Raw genomic sequence first — 20,071 nt, forward strand, 5'->3', positions numbered from 1 at the left:
CTAGCAAATAATAATTTTCATTAAACAATAACTTGCTTGTATTAAAACTTAATAGCTTTTGATGGTTATATTTAGTATCCATTAATCTCTTGTAAATTTTTGTCAAATTTTCATAAGTGATACAAAACTTGAAATTTGAGGAAAAATTTTATCTTAAAAAGCTCATCTAAATGTTACATCTACTGTATATGAATGACACTTGTCTCATTTAATATTCACTACAACCCTCTGAATTAGGTAACACAGGCATTTTATTTTCATTTTATAGGGGAAGAAACAAAAGCTCAGAGTGATTAAACACTTTGCCCCAAATTATATGACTAGTATGTGGTATAGCAGGTACTCGATCCATGGTCTTCTGACTGCCAAGCTGATGCCCATTCTGCCATATTGTATCATAAAGAATGGCTCCTTTTTCTTGATGGGTTACTGAAGATGAATTTCATATCTACATTTATGAAACATATTTCTAAGTCAGAAAACCCAAACTAGTTTATTGAATTTGCTTCCAGTGAAACTTTATTTTTTCACCATATACGGTTCTATGACTAAAGTAGACTTATTTTAAAATTGGTTTATGATTTTACCTTTTTTTAAGAAAAATGTTGTTATATTAAGTGGTTTTCAATTGATCCATTTTGTTAGATAAACCTGTACTTGAAAATGGAGAAGAAACCTAATAAGAAGGAGGAACTGACACTAGTGAATAATGTTTTGAAACTTGCTACTAAATTACTGAAGGTAAGAATAAAATTGAAATTAGAATATAACTTAGATCTGTATGTGGTGATATTATTTTACATCTTGTTTAGTTTTCTTCTGCTTTTCATCTTGATTCATAGCCCTTAAATTTTTCAAAATATTTGTAGTTTATTTTTGAGCATATCCATATAATCTGTATGCCTTGTTAGAGGTGTCTCAACTATTTCATAGTTTATCATTATTATAAATATATAATTGCTAGGATCTGAACTTAAATGTTGAAAATAAAGAAAATTCTGTATTGATTTGAAAAACTTTTTTATTTCATATTAGAACTTAATTTCAGCTTAAGAGGATATGTAGTTATCACAATACATATACTAATGCAAATACAAAAAGTATGTTGAGTAGGAATAAGATAACCTAGGTTCTAACCTCATTTGTGTCACTTTGCCTGAGGCCACTTGGAGACTTGCAGATTACTTAACTTTCCTGAACCTCAGTTTCATCGTAAGCAAAATGATAGAGAAATACACTTACGATGATAAGAGTATATTAAATATGAAGGTGTTAACTTAGAGAGACATAGAGGAAACTTCCATGGAGATAGCTTCAAAATTATTTTGACAGAAGTCATATAAGAACATTTTCTGCTTATGGTTAGGTCAAACAAATGTGGTAAAAATGGTAATTCCTTCCCAAACTAACTTTGATATTTAATGCCATGCAAATCAGTTATTTCATAGAATTAGATAAATCTATATGCATTCATTTTTCCATACAAATTTTAAGACTATCAGGAATTTTCAAGGAGATTTGTATTTTTGTTGTTTTTTTCCTCCATTGATGCTAATTACAACTCATATCAAATTCTCTTGATTTTTTGTGGATAATGATGGAACCTGGGGACTTCAATTGGTTTTCTCTTTTTCTCGCTATATAACTAGCTCATCTTTTTTCTTTCTGGGCACATTTTCTTATGTAATTTCACATGTAATGTTGTAGCTTTTGGTCCACATATGTGTTCCTCCAATTGCCCTTTGAGTGATCTTCAACTTCAGTTCTTTGGAGATTATAGTGTAGTATCCAGAGATTCAAGAAGTATAAGGGGAAAAGAATAGAGAAATAGATCAAGGGAATCAGGAACCCAATGATTATGAAGTAAATGTTTGACAAACTCACTTAGGAATAGAATTCATTCAGTTTGACAAATATTTATTTAGTACCTATTGTGTGCAAAGCATTGAAATACAAAGGCTAAAGTAACATAGTCTCAGCCTTCAAATACTACTCAATAAAATCTGAAAAAACTGGATAGCTATACAACCAAAAAAGGGGTTTAGATACATACCATAACAAACTCTTAATCAGAGCAGTGATCTAAATTTGAGGGAAAAAATTAAATACCATGTATAAAAAGAAATACTACGACTATAAAAAAGAGGGATTCTTTTTTATCAAACTAAAAGGAAGAACTCATTGGAGATGAAATTGTACAACAAAAACGTCATGTCTAAGTGAAAAGAAAAGAGACATTGGAAAGAAAGCTTGCAGTAAATTCATTGGGTAAAATCAGTGTGGCATAGGGAATAGAGAGTTGGACTTCAGAGAGTCAAGAAGCAACTTCAAGTTCTGCCTTTAATACGTTGGCTGTATGACCCTGGGCAAATGACTTACCCTCTTCATGCACTAGGTAGCTCTGTAAGCATAGTTATTGTATATTGTAGAATTCTATAATTGTAGAATATTTGCTGCTCTGCATTGGTAAAGAAAGTTTCTTGATCAGAAGTTCCCTATCACAATGAAATCATAGGTCCAACATCCGGAATCCATGAAGAACAGGCACATAATTATAAAATTGCTCCCAGTGCAGCAATGATCAAAAGACACGACCAAAGAAGGAAATATAAACTGTTAACTATATGAAATAGTGCTCAAGTTCCATAATAATCGTAAGAATCATAAAATCAAGACAACTGTAAGAAACACCACATTTTTATTTCTACTATAATGGAGATACGTTTTTAAAATTACAGTTTCATGTTCTTGGGGCTTTGGCAAAGCAGGCATTGGTGGACTTTGACTGGTGTAAATGTTACAGACAATATGGTAATATGTAATAAAGGATCCCCAGACTGATCATACCTTTTGACCCAGCAATTTTATTGCTAACATTCTGTGTCAAAAATGTCATAAAATAACTTTTTTTGTTGTTGAAAGAAAAACCACTAGGCTATAATAGCAAAATATTGAATAATGCTTAACTAAATTTATATATTAACATAATTTAAACTTTTAATTTGAAGCATAAACAAAATATGGAAGGGCCTATATGAAGTGATAATAGACGTATTTCTGTAAATGTATATTTTCCCAGATATTTTTCTGAAGAAAGAATTGAAGCAAAACAGGATCATGGTGGCAGAATTTTAGTAATTAAAGGAGACACAGCAGAAGTGTCTGCTTTCTGGGTTGTGTTTTCTTTTTTAAAATAAGTTTTTATTGATATTTTCAGTTTCTTATATCATCGGTTATTCCAAGTATTCATCTCCCTCTGTCACTTCTTAGAGAGTCATCCCACAAAACAAATAGTATTTTTTAGAGAGGAAAAACATCAGCACAACTGATCAGTTCATTGAAAAAAATCCAAATGTGCAATGTGTAATACCTGCTGACCTCCCTCCTCCACAAAGGATTGGGTTGGGGATATTCTCTCATATTTCTTTATTTGAGTCCTGCTTGAGAATTATAATTTTGTTACATTTACTTTTGATTTTTTTGTGTCATTGTTTTTTTCTATTCACACTGTTTTAGTTACTTGTATATTGTTTTCTTGGCTCTACTTAGTTCACTTTGCATCAGTTCCCATAGATCTTTCCATCATTTCTTTTTGTTTTGTTTTTGCTTTTTGGTGAGGCAATCAGGGTTAAGTGACTTCTTCAGGGTCACAAAGCTAGTAAGTGTCGTGTCTGAGGCCGAATTTGGACTCATGTCCTCTTGACTCCAAGGCCAGATCTCTATCCACTGTGCCACCTAGCTGCCCACATACATCATTTCTTATAGCACAGTAATATTCCATTATGTACATGGAACACAAATTTGTTTAGCCATTCCCCAGTTGATGGGCATCTACTTTGTTTTCAATTCTTAACTGTTACAAAAAGTGTTACTTCTAAAAATTTTAGTGTAAATGGGGACTTTCTTCTTATAGGTGGCTTCCTTGGGTTTCTAGCCCAGTAATGGAGGCTGTACAAGGAGTATGGTCATTTTACTCACTTTATTTGCACAATTCCAAATTGCTTTCCAAAATAATGGTACCATTTCACAGCTGCACTAGCAATGTAATTAGTGTGGCTACTCTTCCAAAGCCTTTTCATCATTGACTGTTGCCCTTTTTGGTCATTTTTGACAATTTTCAGAGTGAGGGGGAACCTCAGGGTTATCTTGATTTGCATTCATTATTGGTGATTTAAAGCATTCTTTCATGTGATTGTAAATACTTCTTATTCTAGGTGTGTTAATTCTGTCTGTGCAGAAGTTTTTCAGTTTCAAGTTGTAAAAGTTATATTTTATCTTTTGAAATTGCCTCTCATCTGTTGTTTCATTCACAACTTCTACCCATATCTGTGCTCTTTCTCTTCTAATTTTTTAATATGATATTTAGGTTGCATATCTATATATAATCTATTGTGGAATATTGTGTAGGTTATTGGTCCAAGCCTAATTTCTGTCAAATTGTTTTCCTAAGGGGCAGCTAGGTGGTATAGTGGATAGAGCACTGGCCCTGGAGGCAGGGAGACCTGAATTCAAATCTGACCTCAGACACATAACACTCACTAGCTCTGTGACCCTGGGCAAGTCACTTAACTCCATTGCCTAGCAAAACAAAACAAAACATAACAAAACAAATTGTTTTCCTAATCAATACCAGGTGGTTTTGATGATTGCTGCTCTATAATATAATATGAGGTCTTAAAGTGCTTTCCCCCTTCATCCCTACTTTTGTCATTTCCTTTGATTGTCTATTCTAGATCTTTTGTTTTTCCAAGTGAATTTTATTGTTTTGTGAAGTTCTATAAAGTATCTTGGTGATTTAGTATAGCATTAAAAGTATAAATTAATTTTTGTAGTATTGTCATTTTTATTATATTGGTAAGGCCTAGCCATGATCACTGAATATTCCTCTGGCTATTTAAATTGCTCTTTATTTCTTTAAGGAGTACTTTGTAATTGAATCTATACAAGCCTTTGATGTGCTTTGAGAGGATGAGTCCCAGATATTTTATGCATTTTGTAGTTATTTGAAATGGAATTTCCCTTTCTATTATTGCTTCTTCTGTTATTATTATATAAAAATGTTGGTGACTTTTGAGGATTATTTTGGAGCTTGCAGTTTTGCTAAAGGTATAAGTTATCTCAATAAGTATCTTTGCTGATTGCCTAGAATTTTCCAAGTAAAGCATCCTATCATCATTGAATAGGGATCTTCTCTTTACGTACCTTTTATGCCTTAATTTCTTTCTCTTGTCTTATCGCTATTACTAGCATTTCTGGAGCTATATCAAATAATAGTGGGGAGAGTGGTTATCCTTACTTGATTCCTCTGTTTCTTGGAACAAGTTCTAATGTATCCCCATTTCCTCCGTTTAGATTAGCTGATTTTATCTATTTCATTAATTTTTAAAGAGAAGGAAAAACAAAATTGTTGATAAAATTTAAAAACTTGAAACAGTTGAAAAAGAGATAAAGGAAATAATCAGAAACTATGTTGCTCAATTTTATGCTAACAGAAAATGGATGAATTTTTACAAAAATATAAAATACTCATTATAAAAAGAAGAAATTTGCTATTTAAATAACCCTATATCAGAAAAAAAGAAATTGAACACAACCCATAAATGAACTAACAAAGTGGAGGTGGGAGAGAACTTGTACCAGATGGATTCAGAAGTAACGTGTCACAGATTCAAGAACAATTAGTTCAACATAAACTATTTGAAATAATAACTTAAAAAGCCTTGGGGAGTCCACTAAAAATTAATGAAAATAATACCTTCAGGAAGGATAAATTACTTAAGTCTTCAGCATTTCTGTTTATAGCCAACAAAACCCATCCAGATTAGCTAGAAAGAAAAATTCTATTCAACATAACTACAGAAGTTATATACATTCTTCCAAGATTCATAGTCTCTTTGTAAAAATAAAGACAGACTTAAATAATTGGGGAAACATTAATTACTCATGCGTAAGTTAAGCTCATATAATGAAAATGACAATACTATGTAAATTAAATAATTTATTCAGTACTACTACACAAGTCAGAGTCCCAAAAGAATGTTTTATAGAGCTAGAACAAAAATAACATATATGGAGAATCTAATGGGTAATAATGAAAAAAGCATTAGAAACAAGGTCTCAGAACCAGATCTCAAACTGTGCTACAAAGCAGTTATCATTAAAACAATTTTGAACTGTTTTAAAAAAAATCAGCACAATAGATTAGATATCCAGCATACAGATGCAAACAAACATAGTACCATGTTTGATACACCCAAAGACTCTAAAAACTGAGAGGGAAAGACTCATTGTTTGGCAAAAACTCCAGGGGAGTATAACAATTGGATAGACATTAAATTTAGACTAATACTTCACACTGTATGCCAGGATGCTGTCCAAATGGATAGCAAAGATCAGATATAAAAAGGTTACATCATAAACAATTAGAGGAGCAAGGAAGAAGTTATCTTTCATACCTTTAGATAGAGGAAGAGTTAAAGCTAAGCAGGTGATGGAGAGGATTACAAAATTGACAGTTTTGGTTTTATATAAATAAAAAGGTCTTGCACGAACAAAGCTAATGTAAAAATTAATAGAGAAACAAGTAATTGAGGAAAAAATCTTTACAAATACATTTTTTCTGATAAAGGCCTCATTTTCAAGACATATAAAGAAATTAAACAATCAGAGCCATTCTTCAGTATATAAATGGTCAAAAGCTATAAATAAGCAATTTTCAAAGGAAGAAATCCAAACTGTCAACAATTATGTATGAAAGTATTCTAAGTCAGTGAATTGACTCTGTGGGGTGAGAGTGGGGAGTCAAGACGTCAAGGTTGAAAGCCTGAGTAGGAGAATAGTGATGCTGTCAACGGTAATAAATTTTGAAAGAGGAAAAGATTTTGGTGAAAGATAAGAGTTGTTTTGGACACGTTGAGTTTGAGATGCCTATGGAACATCTCGTTTAAGATATACAAAAGGCAATAGATGCTCTTTTAGAATATTCTAAATTGCTACCCTCTTGGATCCTGTTGTCCTTGAAAGATTTTCCATCAAATCTCTTTTCATTTATTAGCATAGTAAATGTATTAAATGTTAACATTTGTCATTCAGTTATCCCCAATAGAATTAAAGACAAAAACTTTTTGCTGTTCCCTCCTTATAACCACTTTCTTTTTCTGTTGTTTTGAGATTTTTCTCTTTAAAAAAGTGACAACTACATTTCCTTATTTTAAGCTTAGTCACTTTAATAATCTCTAAATGTGTATACAATAACAGATGTTGATTCTTTTAAGCATTGATTGTTAAAGTCTCTTTAAAGTATTTTTTGCCCTGAAGTTGTTCAACAGAGGCAATATGTAAAGAGGACTGGATTTTGGATTGGAGGGCTAGGTTCAAATCTAGGCTGTGCTATTTAATGGCCATATAACCTCAGGCAAACTATTCTGTAAACTCCATGTAGCTTACCTCTGTCTGTAAAGTGAAGGTGATTCTTACAGTCCCTCCTAGCTGTAATATTATTTCTTTAGAACCTAATGAATTCTAAGCTCATGATATTTTCACTTTGTTATGATGATTTCATTTCTAATGATTTCTTTTTCTTTTTTACTAGGAATTGGACAGCCCCTTCAGGTTATATGGGCTTACAATGAATCCGCTGCTTTACAATATTACCCAGGTTGTCATATTGTCTGCTGTTTCTGGTGTTATCAGTGACTTACTTGGATTTAATTTAAAGGTGAAAGCTTGCTAAACATTCTCTTTCTTTATTACTAGAATGATCATTGTGACATTTATTTAGCTTCAGGCACTCTTTCTAAATTTTATACATATATATAGTGCAATGGAGGCTTTTTTGGTGCTCTTATAGGAACTGTAATTTGGAGAGTTTCTAATAAGAAAGACTTGTAACACTCCCTCCTCCTCAGTTTTTGGTTTTTTTTTTTTTGCTAAGACTATATTACACTTTTAAATTCATCAGAATATTTGCAACCTTTTTAGAGACATACCTGTGATTTCATTGGTGTAGGGAATTTTAATGCGGAAACTGTCTCTGTCAATCCAGATCTACAGCTGTTCCTTGGGGGTACTGAGAGTTTGAAACCTATGTAGGGTTACTGAGCTAGTAGGTATCAGAGAAAGGATTATCACCTAGGTCTAATGACTCTGAGGTCTTTGTCCACTATGCCCCACTGTCTCATCATAGAGAATGCATAATGTAATCATGTACTTAGTACAAATTCCTATACATTTCTGTTACAAAATATAAGGAAACTGCTTATTCTTTTGTTTTCTTTTAAAAATAGCCCACAAGTAGCGGGACAGCTAGATGACAAAGTGGATAAAGCACTAACCTTGGAGTCAGAAGAACCTGAGTTCAAATGTGACTGCAGACACTTACTAGCTGTGTGACTCTGGGCAAGTCACTTAACACCGATTCCCCCCACCCCCCCAAAAAAAATGATTGTATGACTTAGCTTGAAAGAGAAGTGAGAGTGGAGAATGTTAGAGAAGGACATGACCATTTTATTTTTGTAAATCTGGCTTAATAACTTGAATGGTTTCTGACTCTGTATTGTTTTCTCTTTAGCTTTGGAAGATCAAATCATGACAATGTCGAGAAAAGGCCTGGTCTTCTTTATTGAAACAAGAGTACTGACTAAGCTGTCTCAAAGCAGTCACTGAATCTGTGCTTCAGAAGCTACGGGCTCCTTAAAGGATGTAGCTTAGAAAATTGAAGTGTTTACATCTGACTGTCTTGTGCAATTGTTATATTTATTTTTACCTTTTCACTGTTTTTACACTTTAGTCTTTATATTTTATTTTCAGACATTGATATACCTAGTTATTGAAAGGGTGACAAAAACTGATATCCGTGTACTTGAGATCCTGCTAAGAGTTCATAGTCAGTTGTTAACATAGTGGATCCAGAATACAGACGTCATTGCTGAGAATCGTTTCCTCATAGGTAGAGTGAACTTGCCTTACTTTAGAAAAAAATTCTTTAGGTTAAACAATTTATAATGTTTCTGTAGGCACAAAACTTATACACCTAGCATTCTGATACATTCAGAATAGACTTAATTGTTCTGAATAAGAACCAACTGTCAGTTGACAGAAATAGCTGAATGATTTATTTACTGTGTTAGAATACTTTCTAGATCCAGAGTTTTCTCTGTATTTTATATTTGGAACAGTTTCAGGATCTAAACTGATTAAGCTGCAGTTTAAGCACCCTTCAGTATTAATAAATTAATATGGTATTATATAAAACAGGTCAACAAGTGCTCTTTGATGATAAAACTCTTAATAGAGCAATAATTGTAAATGGTTACAAAGCAGTAAGGTATTTTGATAAAAATTAACTAGTAATAATTGTATTTATTTGAAACACTGGGCTGTTTGCACAGCTCTAACTGTGCATGCTCAAAATGTGCACTTTTAAAATTATTACTTTTAATGTGTATCTTTCTATGGAATATGTTATAGTGTACGGGGGCATGATATGGTATCCTTTTGAGTGAGATATATATGCTCATCTCACAAGTGAAGTGCCTCTTGATTTTACTAAAGTACCTTATGTTTACTCAAGTAAAATAGATTTTTTTCCCCCATGGTACACTATAGCACATGCCATTTATACCACACTCAAGTGAACAATCTAAGGATAAATATCCATAAAAGAAGATATATGTATATACACATACGTCTGTTCCTAGAACCATATAAAAAATTTCAGAAAAATACAGTTTTTACAAACTCTGTCCTCTAAATTTCATCTGAGATATACACCTCCCTTTTTCATGACATAAGGGCTATTTAAAAGTATAATTTTTCTAGAAAATTGATTTCTCCATAAGTGTCAAATTGAGTACTTTATCTTATTGGCATATTAGGCAGATGGAGTTAACTTGAAGGTATCTTGTTGAATCTTGATTACAGGTTGTTGTATGTGTATAATCAATTATGACTAACGAATTTTCTGAAAACTGGACATTTGCCCCAAACCAGGAATTGTTTGAAATAAGTAAAAGTCCGGTTTGAGCCAAATCCAGCATGTTAAATATATTCAAACCCTTAAAATTTTTAGGAAATTCAACATTTAGGAAATTCATCAATAATTTATCAATTATTCATTTGAGACTGGTATATTTAGTTCAGTATTCACCGAAATTGTAACTTCTGGTCTGTGTAAAGAGTAGAACCATGTAGACAACTCTTTGTTCTTATCATTCCATACAATCAGTAGATTTGAAGGTAATTTAGCCTCAGATTGTGTGGTATACACTACTTCTATGGAAAGCAACAAGTAAGCATTTTTAAAAATTTGCCTGTGTACTAATAAGTTTAATAATGACCAAAGTGCATTCTGATTTTTTGAAGGAATGTATTACTGGAGCTTTAAGAACATATTTAGTTTCTCATGTGAAAAATTAGGCTATGTCTGATATGTTTCTTCTTCCTCTGTTGTCTCTTGTTGGAGTTGTTTCGAGGAATTATATTTTATAAACAACTTTTCAAAAATAAGGTACAAACCTACACAGAACTTACATTTTGCACAGAATATATTTTGAGAAAAAAAAGTACAGCTTGAGTTCTGTTGGGGGTAAAAGTGAGACTTATATCTCAAAAAGCAAAACCTTTTATTTCAGAATGTAAGTATTTTTGAGAAACCTAAATGATGAATATACTGTTTTAAGAAAACCTGTTTTAGAATTGAAGTTGGGAGATGAGTTATTAATTACAGTTCACCTCTCAACAACTTTTTATTAATCTGCTGGATTATGTCACTAACATTGGCAGCAAAAAGGCAATAAAATAACCATTTTGTCATTTGAAGTAATTTAGCCTGTCATTGAAGCAGGAAAATTTAAATTGTTGCCATTTAATATATCATAAAGGCAAGAAAATTTAAAAAAATGTTACACATCCCATAACATAGAAAAACCAGGTCAAAAATAGAGGTAAGTGGAAATGTGGCAGATAATGTGTGTTAACTATCTTTGTTTTCTTTTTTTTTTGCCACATATATTGTAACTGAAAGTTTGATCAGCAAGTTTAAAATAAAGAAATCTGTGGCTGATGGTATGCACAATTAGCAGTAATTTTTAAAAACTCATTCTCAACTACCTTTCTGTGGCTTTATGTACATTAACTTGGTAACTGTCATTATTGGGACCAAAGGAAGCCCACTTAGAGTGAGAAGATAAATCTAAATTCTCTGAGGGCAGCATAACAGAGTTAGAAGTAACGTTTCTGTGAAAGGGAAAGGATTGATGTAAATAGAATGTAAACTCTGTAATAAAAGTAGTAAAGAAAGAGATAGTAGAGGGCTAGAACAGAAGTTAGGAAAGCTTAAAAATCATTGAATGCCTTGAAAAAGAAATGAACTAAAAATTGAGTGATACAGATGACATATCAGTAAAGTCAAAAGAGAGGAAAAAATGGAAAAACATGTAACTACAATAAAACACATCTCATCTAGACAGGACGTGGAAACATGATCTAAAAATCATCTGCCTCTTCGAGCATGTTGAAACAATAACATAAAAATGCCCTGAATACCCTATTTTAAGAAATCAAAATTGACCAGAATAACAAATCTATAGACTTTAACTTGGTGCTTGGTACTTACTGTAAATGTGAGATTGTTGTCCAATGGACCAACCAGTTGACATACTACTATAGAAATTCTGTATCGTATCATTCTTGCCATTTTGTGCTATAAACAAAATTTGAAGAAAAAGTAAGTTAATAGCTAAAACAAAAGGATAGTTACAGGTTCTTCTTGCAGAAGTAAAAAAGAAATTACAGTAATATGTTTTATTATCCACCCAAAGGCAATAAGAAACAATTTCACGTTTTCATAGGACATTTGGTCATAAAAAGTCTGGGTTTGATATACTCTTGGGGAAATTTAATACAAAGTTTTAGAAATGACTTCACGCTGTAGGGCTTTACATTAAAATTACAACTTAGGAAGTATTTATTGAAGATACATTTTATGATGCTGTGTCATAATCAGTTTTATGAATCTTCAAGAACTTGTTACGAATCTTAAAAATAAATCAACGTAGTCTTTGATAATTGGTAATTTCATTACAAAAATGGGAATAAGTGAGGATGAGAAATATATTGGAAAACTTGGATCAGGAATAAGGAATGAGAGTCTAAAGATTTGTACACTACATCAAAAGTCCACATCTCATCATGAATACTCTTTTGACAATAGAATTGGTAGGTGTAGCACATGGTGGGCGCTGAATAATATTGCAAAATATGAAATGAGTATTTTAACAACACAAAATGACTCAATTATCTCTATGTATGCCACATATTTGTTAGAGCAAAGCAAAATCAATACAAAACAAGAATAGAATAAGAAACCATAGAATTGAAAATTTTAATCCTGCTCTATTCAAACAAGTTAGGAATAATGTAAATTTGGTAATGGATAGAATAATGAATGTAGAATCAGACTCTAATGTCCTATAGACATTTAACTGATAGAAATCAATTGCTGTAACAAGAAGATCAAAAGAACAAAAAGTGCCTTAGTCATCAGACACTAGATTTACCAATCGGGAAGATATGCCAGCCCAAAGGGGAAAAATACCAAAAACACTTGTTTGGAACACTTGTGTCTAAAAATCCTAAGAAAGATGATCAAAGATTATGAGTAATAGCACCTAAAAGAGAGATGCAATACAGTCAGTTTAAAACCCAATTTATGTCATCTCACGGACATTTAAAGATGAAAATGGAAGGAAGACAACAAAAAGAACAAAAATGTAAAAGAAACCTGCAAATATTTTAATAACAAACTTCATAATCAGAAGCAGTAAAGCCACCATATCTGGACTCTTACCAATCTCATAAATGTCTAGAAATAAAAATAAGATGGGGAAAAACAAGAACATAAGAGTTAGAGTTGGAAGAGAATTTAGAAGTCATCAACTCCCTCATTTTACAGATACAGAAAGTATAGCCTAGTGAGGTTAAGTAACTTTCTCAGGGTCATAGAGCTAGTAAGAATTTCAGGCAAGATTCAAATCCAGATATTATTTCCAGTCTACCATTCCATTACACCATTAGAGCAAATATACAAAGAAATGCTGGAGTCGACACAATTTTGAGGACTTTGAGGGATCAATTCATAAGGTATCTGAAGGAAGGAAAATATCAGAGGGGTCAAAAGAAAGAACTCACACCACATTAATATCACCTCCTGCCCCCAACACCAAGAAAGAGAACTGTTGACAAATGTCTACTTTCCCATTTACATAAGATATTTATGAAAATCATCTATACCCACATTGAAAGCATCTATGATGGGAGTATTGGTAGGGAAAAGGCAGGCTTTTGGAAGCAATGTTACAGAGTAGACCACATCTATTATCACACAATTGTTTAAAAGAGTACAAGAGTCCACCGTGCATACTGTTTGCCAATTTTAAAAAAGCATTTGATTAAGTAGAGCAAAATGTAATTAAAAAAAACCTGTCTTCCCTTCAAAACCATTCAAGATTTCTTGGAAGAAGTTGATGATGGTGGCATTTATATAGTGCTTTAAGTTTTGCACAGTGCTTTACAAATGTCTCATTTTATCCTCACAACAACCCTAGGAGATAGGTTTAGACAAAGGTTAGGTGACTTTCCAGGCTCACAAATCAAGTAAGTCTTAGTCTGAATTTAAACTTGGGTGTTCTTCACTCCGGGTCCAATGCTTTATCTCCTGTACCCACTAACCTTGTTTGATGACTGTTAATTAGTATGAGGGAGATAAACTGGATGGTGCATACTTACTGAAGTATTTACCGCTGTAATGAATGAGGTCAAGCACAGAGTCCAAGTTGAAGATGGTCAAAGCTTTCAGATGGTCCTCTTTGTGGATGACATCACACTGAATTCGTTAAACTCCAGAACATTACAGCATCTCCTGAATGAGATTTGTAAACATTCAATAGAGTTTGGCCTGACCGTAATCTACATAAAAAAAAATACTTATTTATTTATTTATTTATTGGTGAGACAATTGGAGTTAAGTGACTGGCCCAGTCACACAGCTAGTGAGTGTTATGTGTCTAAGGCCAAATTTGAACTCAGGGCCTCCTGACTCCAGAGCTGGTGCTCTATCCACTGTGTCACAATCTACATTTGAAAAACTAAGTGGGAACTTCTGGGGATGGAGCCAAGATAGCAGAATACAGAAAGCACCCAACCAAGCTCTCCCAACATTCCTCTCCAAATAACTTTAAAATAATGCCTCAAAACGAATAGAATCCTGGAGTGACAGAGCAAATAAAAGGTCAAAGTGAGATATGCTTCCTGCCCAAGACAACTTGGGAGGTTGGAAAGAAAGCCATGTCATAACATAGGGGTACAGTCTGATCCAGAGCCCACATAGATAAAACACTGGTAATGGCACTAGGTAGTGGTGGTGACAGAAGCAGCAGCAACTTTGAGAGTTCTCAAGCCAGAGATGGTAAGGGGACCAGGGAACTGGTCAGAAAGAGAGTATAGGGGACCCCTCCTCTAGCACTGGATGCAGGATCAGGCACTGTCAACTCCATTGTGTATACTCCATTCAGGGTCATAGTTCAATGATGGAGAGGAGCATTTTTGGTCAAAAGGGAGCAGAAACCCTGAGGGGCAGTATCACTTTTGGTCATAAGGGATCTGAAACCCTGAGGAGTAGTATGGATTATAACACCAAGGGTCCAGGGACCCTTCCTGGGTAAGGACCAGAGGAGAGCAGTGACCACACCTTTCCCCAGATCACACCACCTTGGTAGCACCAAAAAGTCTAAATCTCCAGAAATAGTTCTGAAAACAGTGCAAAAAAGCCTGAAGCTTGAGACAGTGTTCCTCCCCCTCCCTGCTAAAGAAAATTACACCTTTCAAAACAGAACTGACCAAATGAAAAAAGAGGTACAAAATGTCACTGATGAAAATAACTCCTTAAAAATTAGGATTGGGCAAATGAAAGCTAACGACTTCATGAGACATCAGGAAACAAGAAAACAAAGTCAAAAGAATAAATAAAAATAAGAAAATGGGAAATATCTCTTCAGAAAAACAACTGATCTGGAAAACAGATCAAGGAAAGAAGCCATGATCAAAGAAAGCTTAGACATCATATTTCAAGGAATTACCAAGGAAAATTGCTCTGATATCCTAAAACCAGAGGATAAAATAGAAACAGAAAGAATCTACTAATCACTTCCTGAGATTCCAAAATGAAACTTTCAGGAATATTATGACCAAACTCCAGAGCTCTGAGTCTAAAGAGAAAACAATTCAAACAGCCAGAAAGAATCATTCAAATACCATGGAGCCACAGTCAGTATTACACAAGATTTAGCAGTTAACTATGTTAAAGGTGCGAAGGACTTGGAATATAATATTCCAGAAGGCAAAAGAGATGGGATTACAACTGAGAATAGCCTACCCAGAAAAACAGCATAATCCTCCAAGGGAAAAAAAAATGGATGTTTAATGAAATAAAGAACTTCAACGCATTTCTGATGAAAAGACTGAAGATGAATAGAAAACTTGACTTTCAAATGCAAGACTCAAGAGAAGCATAAAAAGGTAAACATGAAAAAGAAATCATAAGGGAATCAATAAGGTTAAACTGTTTGCCTTTCTATATGGGAAGAGGATACATGTGAATTTTAAGAACTTTTTTTCTTATTAGGGCAGTTAGAAGGATTCTACATAGAAAGTGGGCATGGGAGTGAGTTGATTATGTTGGGATAATGTAAAAAGAACATGGATAGACAAGAAAGAGGGATGTCCTGGGAGAAGGGGTAAGAAAGGAAGAATGGGGAAAATTATCTCACTTAAGGTGCGCAAAGAAGGGCTTTTACAGTGGATGAGAAAATGGTGAAGGAATAGGCAGCACTGCCTCACATCGAAATTGGTTCAAAGAGGGAACACATATGTGGATGTGGATGTGTGTACTTAATTGCTAATAGAAACCTATCTTGCCCAATTGGGAAGTAGGATGGGAAAACGATAAGAGAAAGTGTGTGTGGGGGGGGGTGTCATAAAAGGGAGGGTAGATAAGGCAGTGGTTAGAAGCAAAACAGATAATTAGATGAGGGACTGGATAAAAAGGATTAACAGAAGAAAACAGGATAGAGGGAAATGCATAGTTAATAAACATAATTGTGAATGTGAAGAATGGAAGTGGATGGCAAAGTGGGTTAGAAACCAGAATCCAACAATATGTTATTTACAAGAAACACACTTGAAACAGACACAGTTAGGATAAGTGGCCAAAACAGAATCTATTATGTTTCAGTTGAAGCAAAAAAAGGCAGGGATAGTAATCATGATCTCAGATAAAACAAACAAAAATAGACCTAAGTAAAACGGATATGCAGGGAAACCCACATCTTGCTAGAAGGCACCATAAACAATAAAGTAATATCGGTACTAAATATATGCAACAAATGGCATAGCATTCAAATTCTTAAAAAAAAAAAGTTAATTGAATTATAGGAGGAAATCGACAGTAAAATTATGCTGGAGGGGACCTCAACTTTCCCCTTAGAGCTAGATAACTGACCATAAAAATAAATGAGAAAGAAGTTAAGGAGATGAATAGAATTTTAGAAAAGTTAGGTACACCAGACTTCTGGAGAAAACTGAATGGGACCTTTTTCTCAACTGTATATGGCACCTTCACAAAAATTGACCATGTATTAGGGCATAACAACCTCACAACCAAATACAGAAAAGCAGAAATATTAAGTGCACCTTTTTCAGATCATAATGCAATAAAATTATATTCAATAAAGAGCTATGGAAGAATAGGTTAAGAATTAATTGGAAACTAGATAATCTAAGCCTAAAGAATGAGTGGATCAAGAAGCAAATCATAGAAACAATCAATTTCATTAAAGAGAAGGACAACAGTGAGACAACATTTCAAAATTTGTGGGATGCAGCCAAAGCAATACTTAGGGGAAAATTTATATCTCTAAACATGTACATCAATAAAAGAGAGAAAGAACAGATCAATGAATTGAGCATGCAACTAAAAAAAAAACCTAGAAAAAGAACAACGTAAAAATCCCCAATAAAATACTAAAATAGAAATCTTGAAAATCAAAGGAGAGCTAAATAAAATAAAAGTAAAAAAAATATTTGAATTAATAAGTCAGACTAAGAGCTGGTTTTATGAAAAAGCCAAAAAATTGGTTAATTTGATTTTAAAAAAATAAGAAAACAAATTACTAGTATCAAAAATGGAAAGAGTGAATGTACTGTCAGTGAAAATGAACTTAAAGCAATTACTAGGAAGTCCTTTGCCCAATTATATGCCAGTAAAACTGACAATCTAAATAAAATGGATGAATATTTACAAAAACATAAACTGCCCAGATTAACAGAAGAGGAATAGAATACTTCATTAACCCTATCTTAGAAAAAAATTGAGCAAGTCATCAATGAGCTCTCTAATTAAAAATCCCCAGGACTCGATGAATAGACAAGTTGTTATTGTTGTTCATCTTTCATTTTCAAAGAGGACCAGTGTCATCATAGGGTAATGTCTTGGTCTGCATGTGAATTGCACGTGAGGCAGAGTTGTACAAAGTGGTCAGCTTCACTTTCTCTTCCAGAGTCACTGAAATTCAGTGGTAAAACAAAAGTCAAGCTGTCTGGTGCTGGCCCAGGATCCAGTGGATGAAGTTGGAGTCTTTGGTACATGACCAAGTTCTAAGTGCTCCACGGCACTTTCCTTAACTGCCTTCATGGCAGTTGGAACAAATTGTTCTCATCTGCTCATTCTGCAGGGGGGAGGAGGAGGAAGAGTCCTCACATGCTTGGGGTAGATTTCCCCTAATTCACTGATGACTTTGAAGTCTGTCAGTTCCCTGTTACTTACTGTTCAGGACACCATTATCCTCTCAGTCCTCCAGGCTCACAACCTAGCTGTGCTAAGCAGCATTCAACACAATGTCTGGCACATATGAATTTAATAAATGTTTATTGAATTGAATGATAATTAGATATGACAAATGTCCTTATATAACAGGATTTTTAAAATTGAGAAATGATAAGAATTTCATTATTAAAACTGTAAGTTTACCCTCCTTCCCCAGCCATTAATCAATGTATGAGCTACCAAAGTCCTTGAAAAGCTGGTTCATGTTATTTCTTTATTGCTATCCAGCTTTTATTTCTCTGTCCTATTACCTTTCACGAATTTCATAGCTGATGGATCTTAATAGGAAAAAATGAAATTGAGTTGCAAGCTATTATTAGTACAATTTTGGTTATATTACAGGACTACAGAGCTAGAAGGGGCCTTTAAAATAATTTAGAACAACCCTTCATTTCATCAATAAGAAATAGTGCTTGGCACAGTGACTGGCACATAGATGCTTAATAAGTGTTTATTGACTATACTTTATATTCTGGTAGTTATTGTGTATATTATCGTTTTGTTTCACTTAGCATCACTTCACACAATTCTTCCCATATTTCTCTGAATTCCTCGTTTGTTTTTCTGGTGCAGCAAATACTATTACATTCTATTCTATATATTGCATTACCTGCTGCAATTTGCTTATCTATTTCCCCAGTTGATGGGCAGAAATAGACAGTTTAGACCACTCATTGTAATGTAGTGTCCACTTTACAAACACTCGTATTCCAAAAGTTGGTAGTTGGTAGTTTTGGAACTTTGGACTTGTTACTCTAGAAAAAGTGTTCATAGGATACATAGAAGTATGTGTAGAATAATTTTACACATATATATTCATATATATTGATATTTGTATCTAATGGTAGCCATCTCTAGTGTGGTGGAGAGGGGAAAAGGGGGAAAAACATTTGCAAAATAACTTTAAAAGGAATAACAAGTAACTTTGCCAAGAAAACCCCAAATTGGATCACAAATAGTTGGACACAATTGAAAATGACTGAACAACCACAAAACCAAATTCCTTTTGTGGCAAAATATGGTTTTGATACCTAAACCAAGGAGAACAAAAAAAGGAAGAAAACTATAGACTGATTTCTTTAATAAATATTGATGCAAAAATTTTAAATAAAATACTAGCAAGGAGATTACAGCATTATATTGCAAAGATCATATACTATGACTAGGTGCAATTTATAACAAATGCAGGGCTAGTTTAATATTAGGAAAACTATCAGTATATAACTGATCATATCAATAACAAAAATCATATGATTATATCAATAGATGCAGAAAAAATATTTGACAAAATACAACACCCATTCCTATTAACAAAGAGAGCATTCTTAAAATGATAAGCAGTATCTACCTAAAACAAGAGCAAGGAACAGAAATAAACTTGAAGCTTTCCCAGTAAGATGGGGGGGAAGCAAGGATGTCTATTATCACCACTATTATTCAGTGTTGTACTAGAGATGCTAGCTATAACAATAATAGAAAAATTGAAGAAATGAAAATAGGCAATGAGAAAACAAAACTCTTGTTCTATGCAAATTGTGTGATGATATACTTCAAGAACCCTTGAGAATCAATCATAAAACTAGTTGAAAATTAACAACTTCAGCAAAGTTGCGAAATAAAAAATAATCCTACATAAATCATCAGCACTTCTACATACTACCAACAAAACCAAGCAGGAAAAGATAGAGAAATTCCATTTTAAATAACTACAAACAATGTAAGTTGGGACTATATGGACATAATTATAAAACACTTCATACAAATAAAGAGAAATCTAAACAACTGGAGGGATCTTAATTGCACATGGGGAGGCCAACCCAAGTGTAATAAAAATTACAATTATACCTAAGTTAATTTACTTATTAAGTGCCATACCAATCAGACTACCAAAGAATTATTTTATGGACCTAGGAACACAAAATCCATCTGGAAGAACAAAAGGTCAAGAATATCAAGAGAATCAATGAAAAAAAAAAAGTTAAGGCAGCTTAGAAGTTTCAGATTTCAAACTATATTACAAAGTGGTAATCATCAAAACAATCTGGTCCTGGCTAATGAATAGAGTGGTAGAGCAGTGGAACTAGATTAGGTACATAATACACAGTAGTAAATAACCATAGTAATCTAGTATTT

The 20,071-nt window shown here is 33.4% G+C and overlaps 1 protein-coding gene across 4 annotated transcripts in view; it reads left to right on the forward strand.

Moving 5' to 3' along the window:
* Positions 1 to 11,067, forward strand: part of PHTF2 (putative homeodomain transcription factor 2) — a 167,577-nt gene extending 156,510 nt beyond the window's left edge. For all 4 annotated transcript variants that reach the window (XM_027838699.1, XM_027838698.1, XM_027838701.1 and 1 more), the window contains 3 exons: positions 646 to 741; positions 7,592 to 7,717; positions 8,570 to 11,067. In XM_027838699.1, the coding sequence (XP_027694500.1) occupies positions 646 to 741; positions 7,592 to 7,717; positions 8,570 to 8,590 (243 nt within the window). In that variant the 3' untranslated portion in view covers positions 8,591 to 11,067. The remainder of the gene's footprint in view (positions 1 to 645; positions 742 to 7,591; positions 7,718 to 8,569) is intronic.
* The last annotated feature ends 9,004 nt before the right edge of the window (positions 11,068 to 20,071 follow it).

This window comes from Vombatus ursinus, unplaced genomic scaffold (genome assembly GCF_900497805.2).
Source record: "Vombatus ursinus unplaced genomic scaffold, bare-nosed wombat genome assembly UNPS02014830.1, whole genome shotgun sequence".
In the NCBI taxonomy this organism is placed as follows: Eukaryota; Metazoa; Chordata; class Mammalia; order Diprotodontia; family Vombatidae; genus Vombatus; species Vombatus ursinus.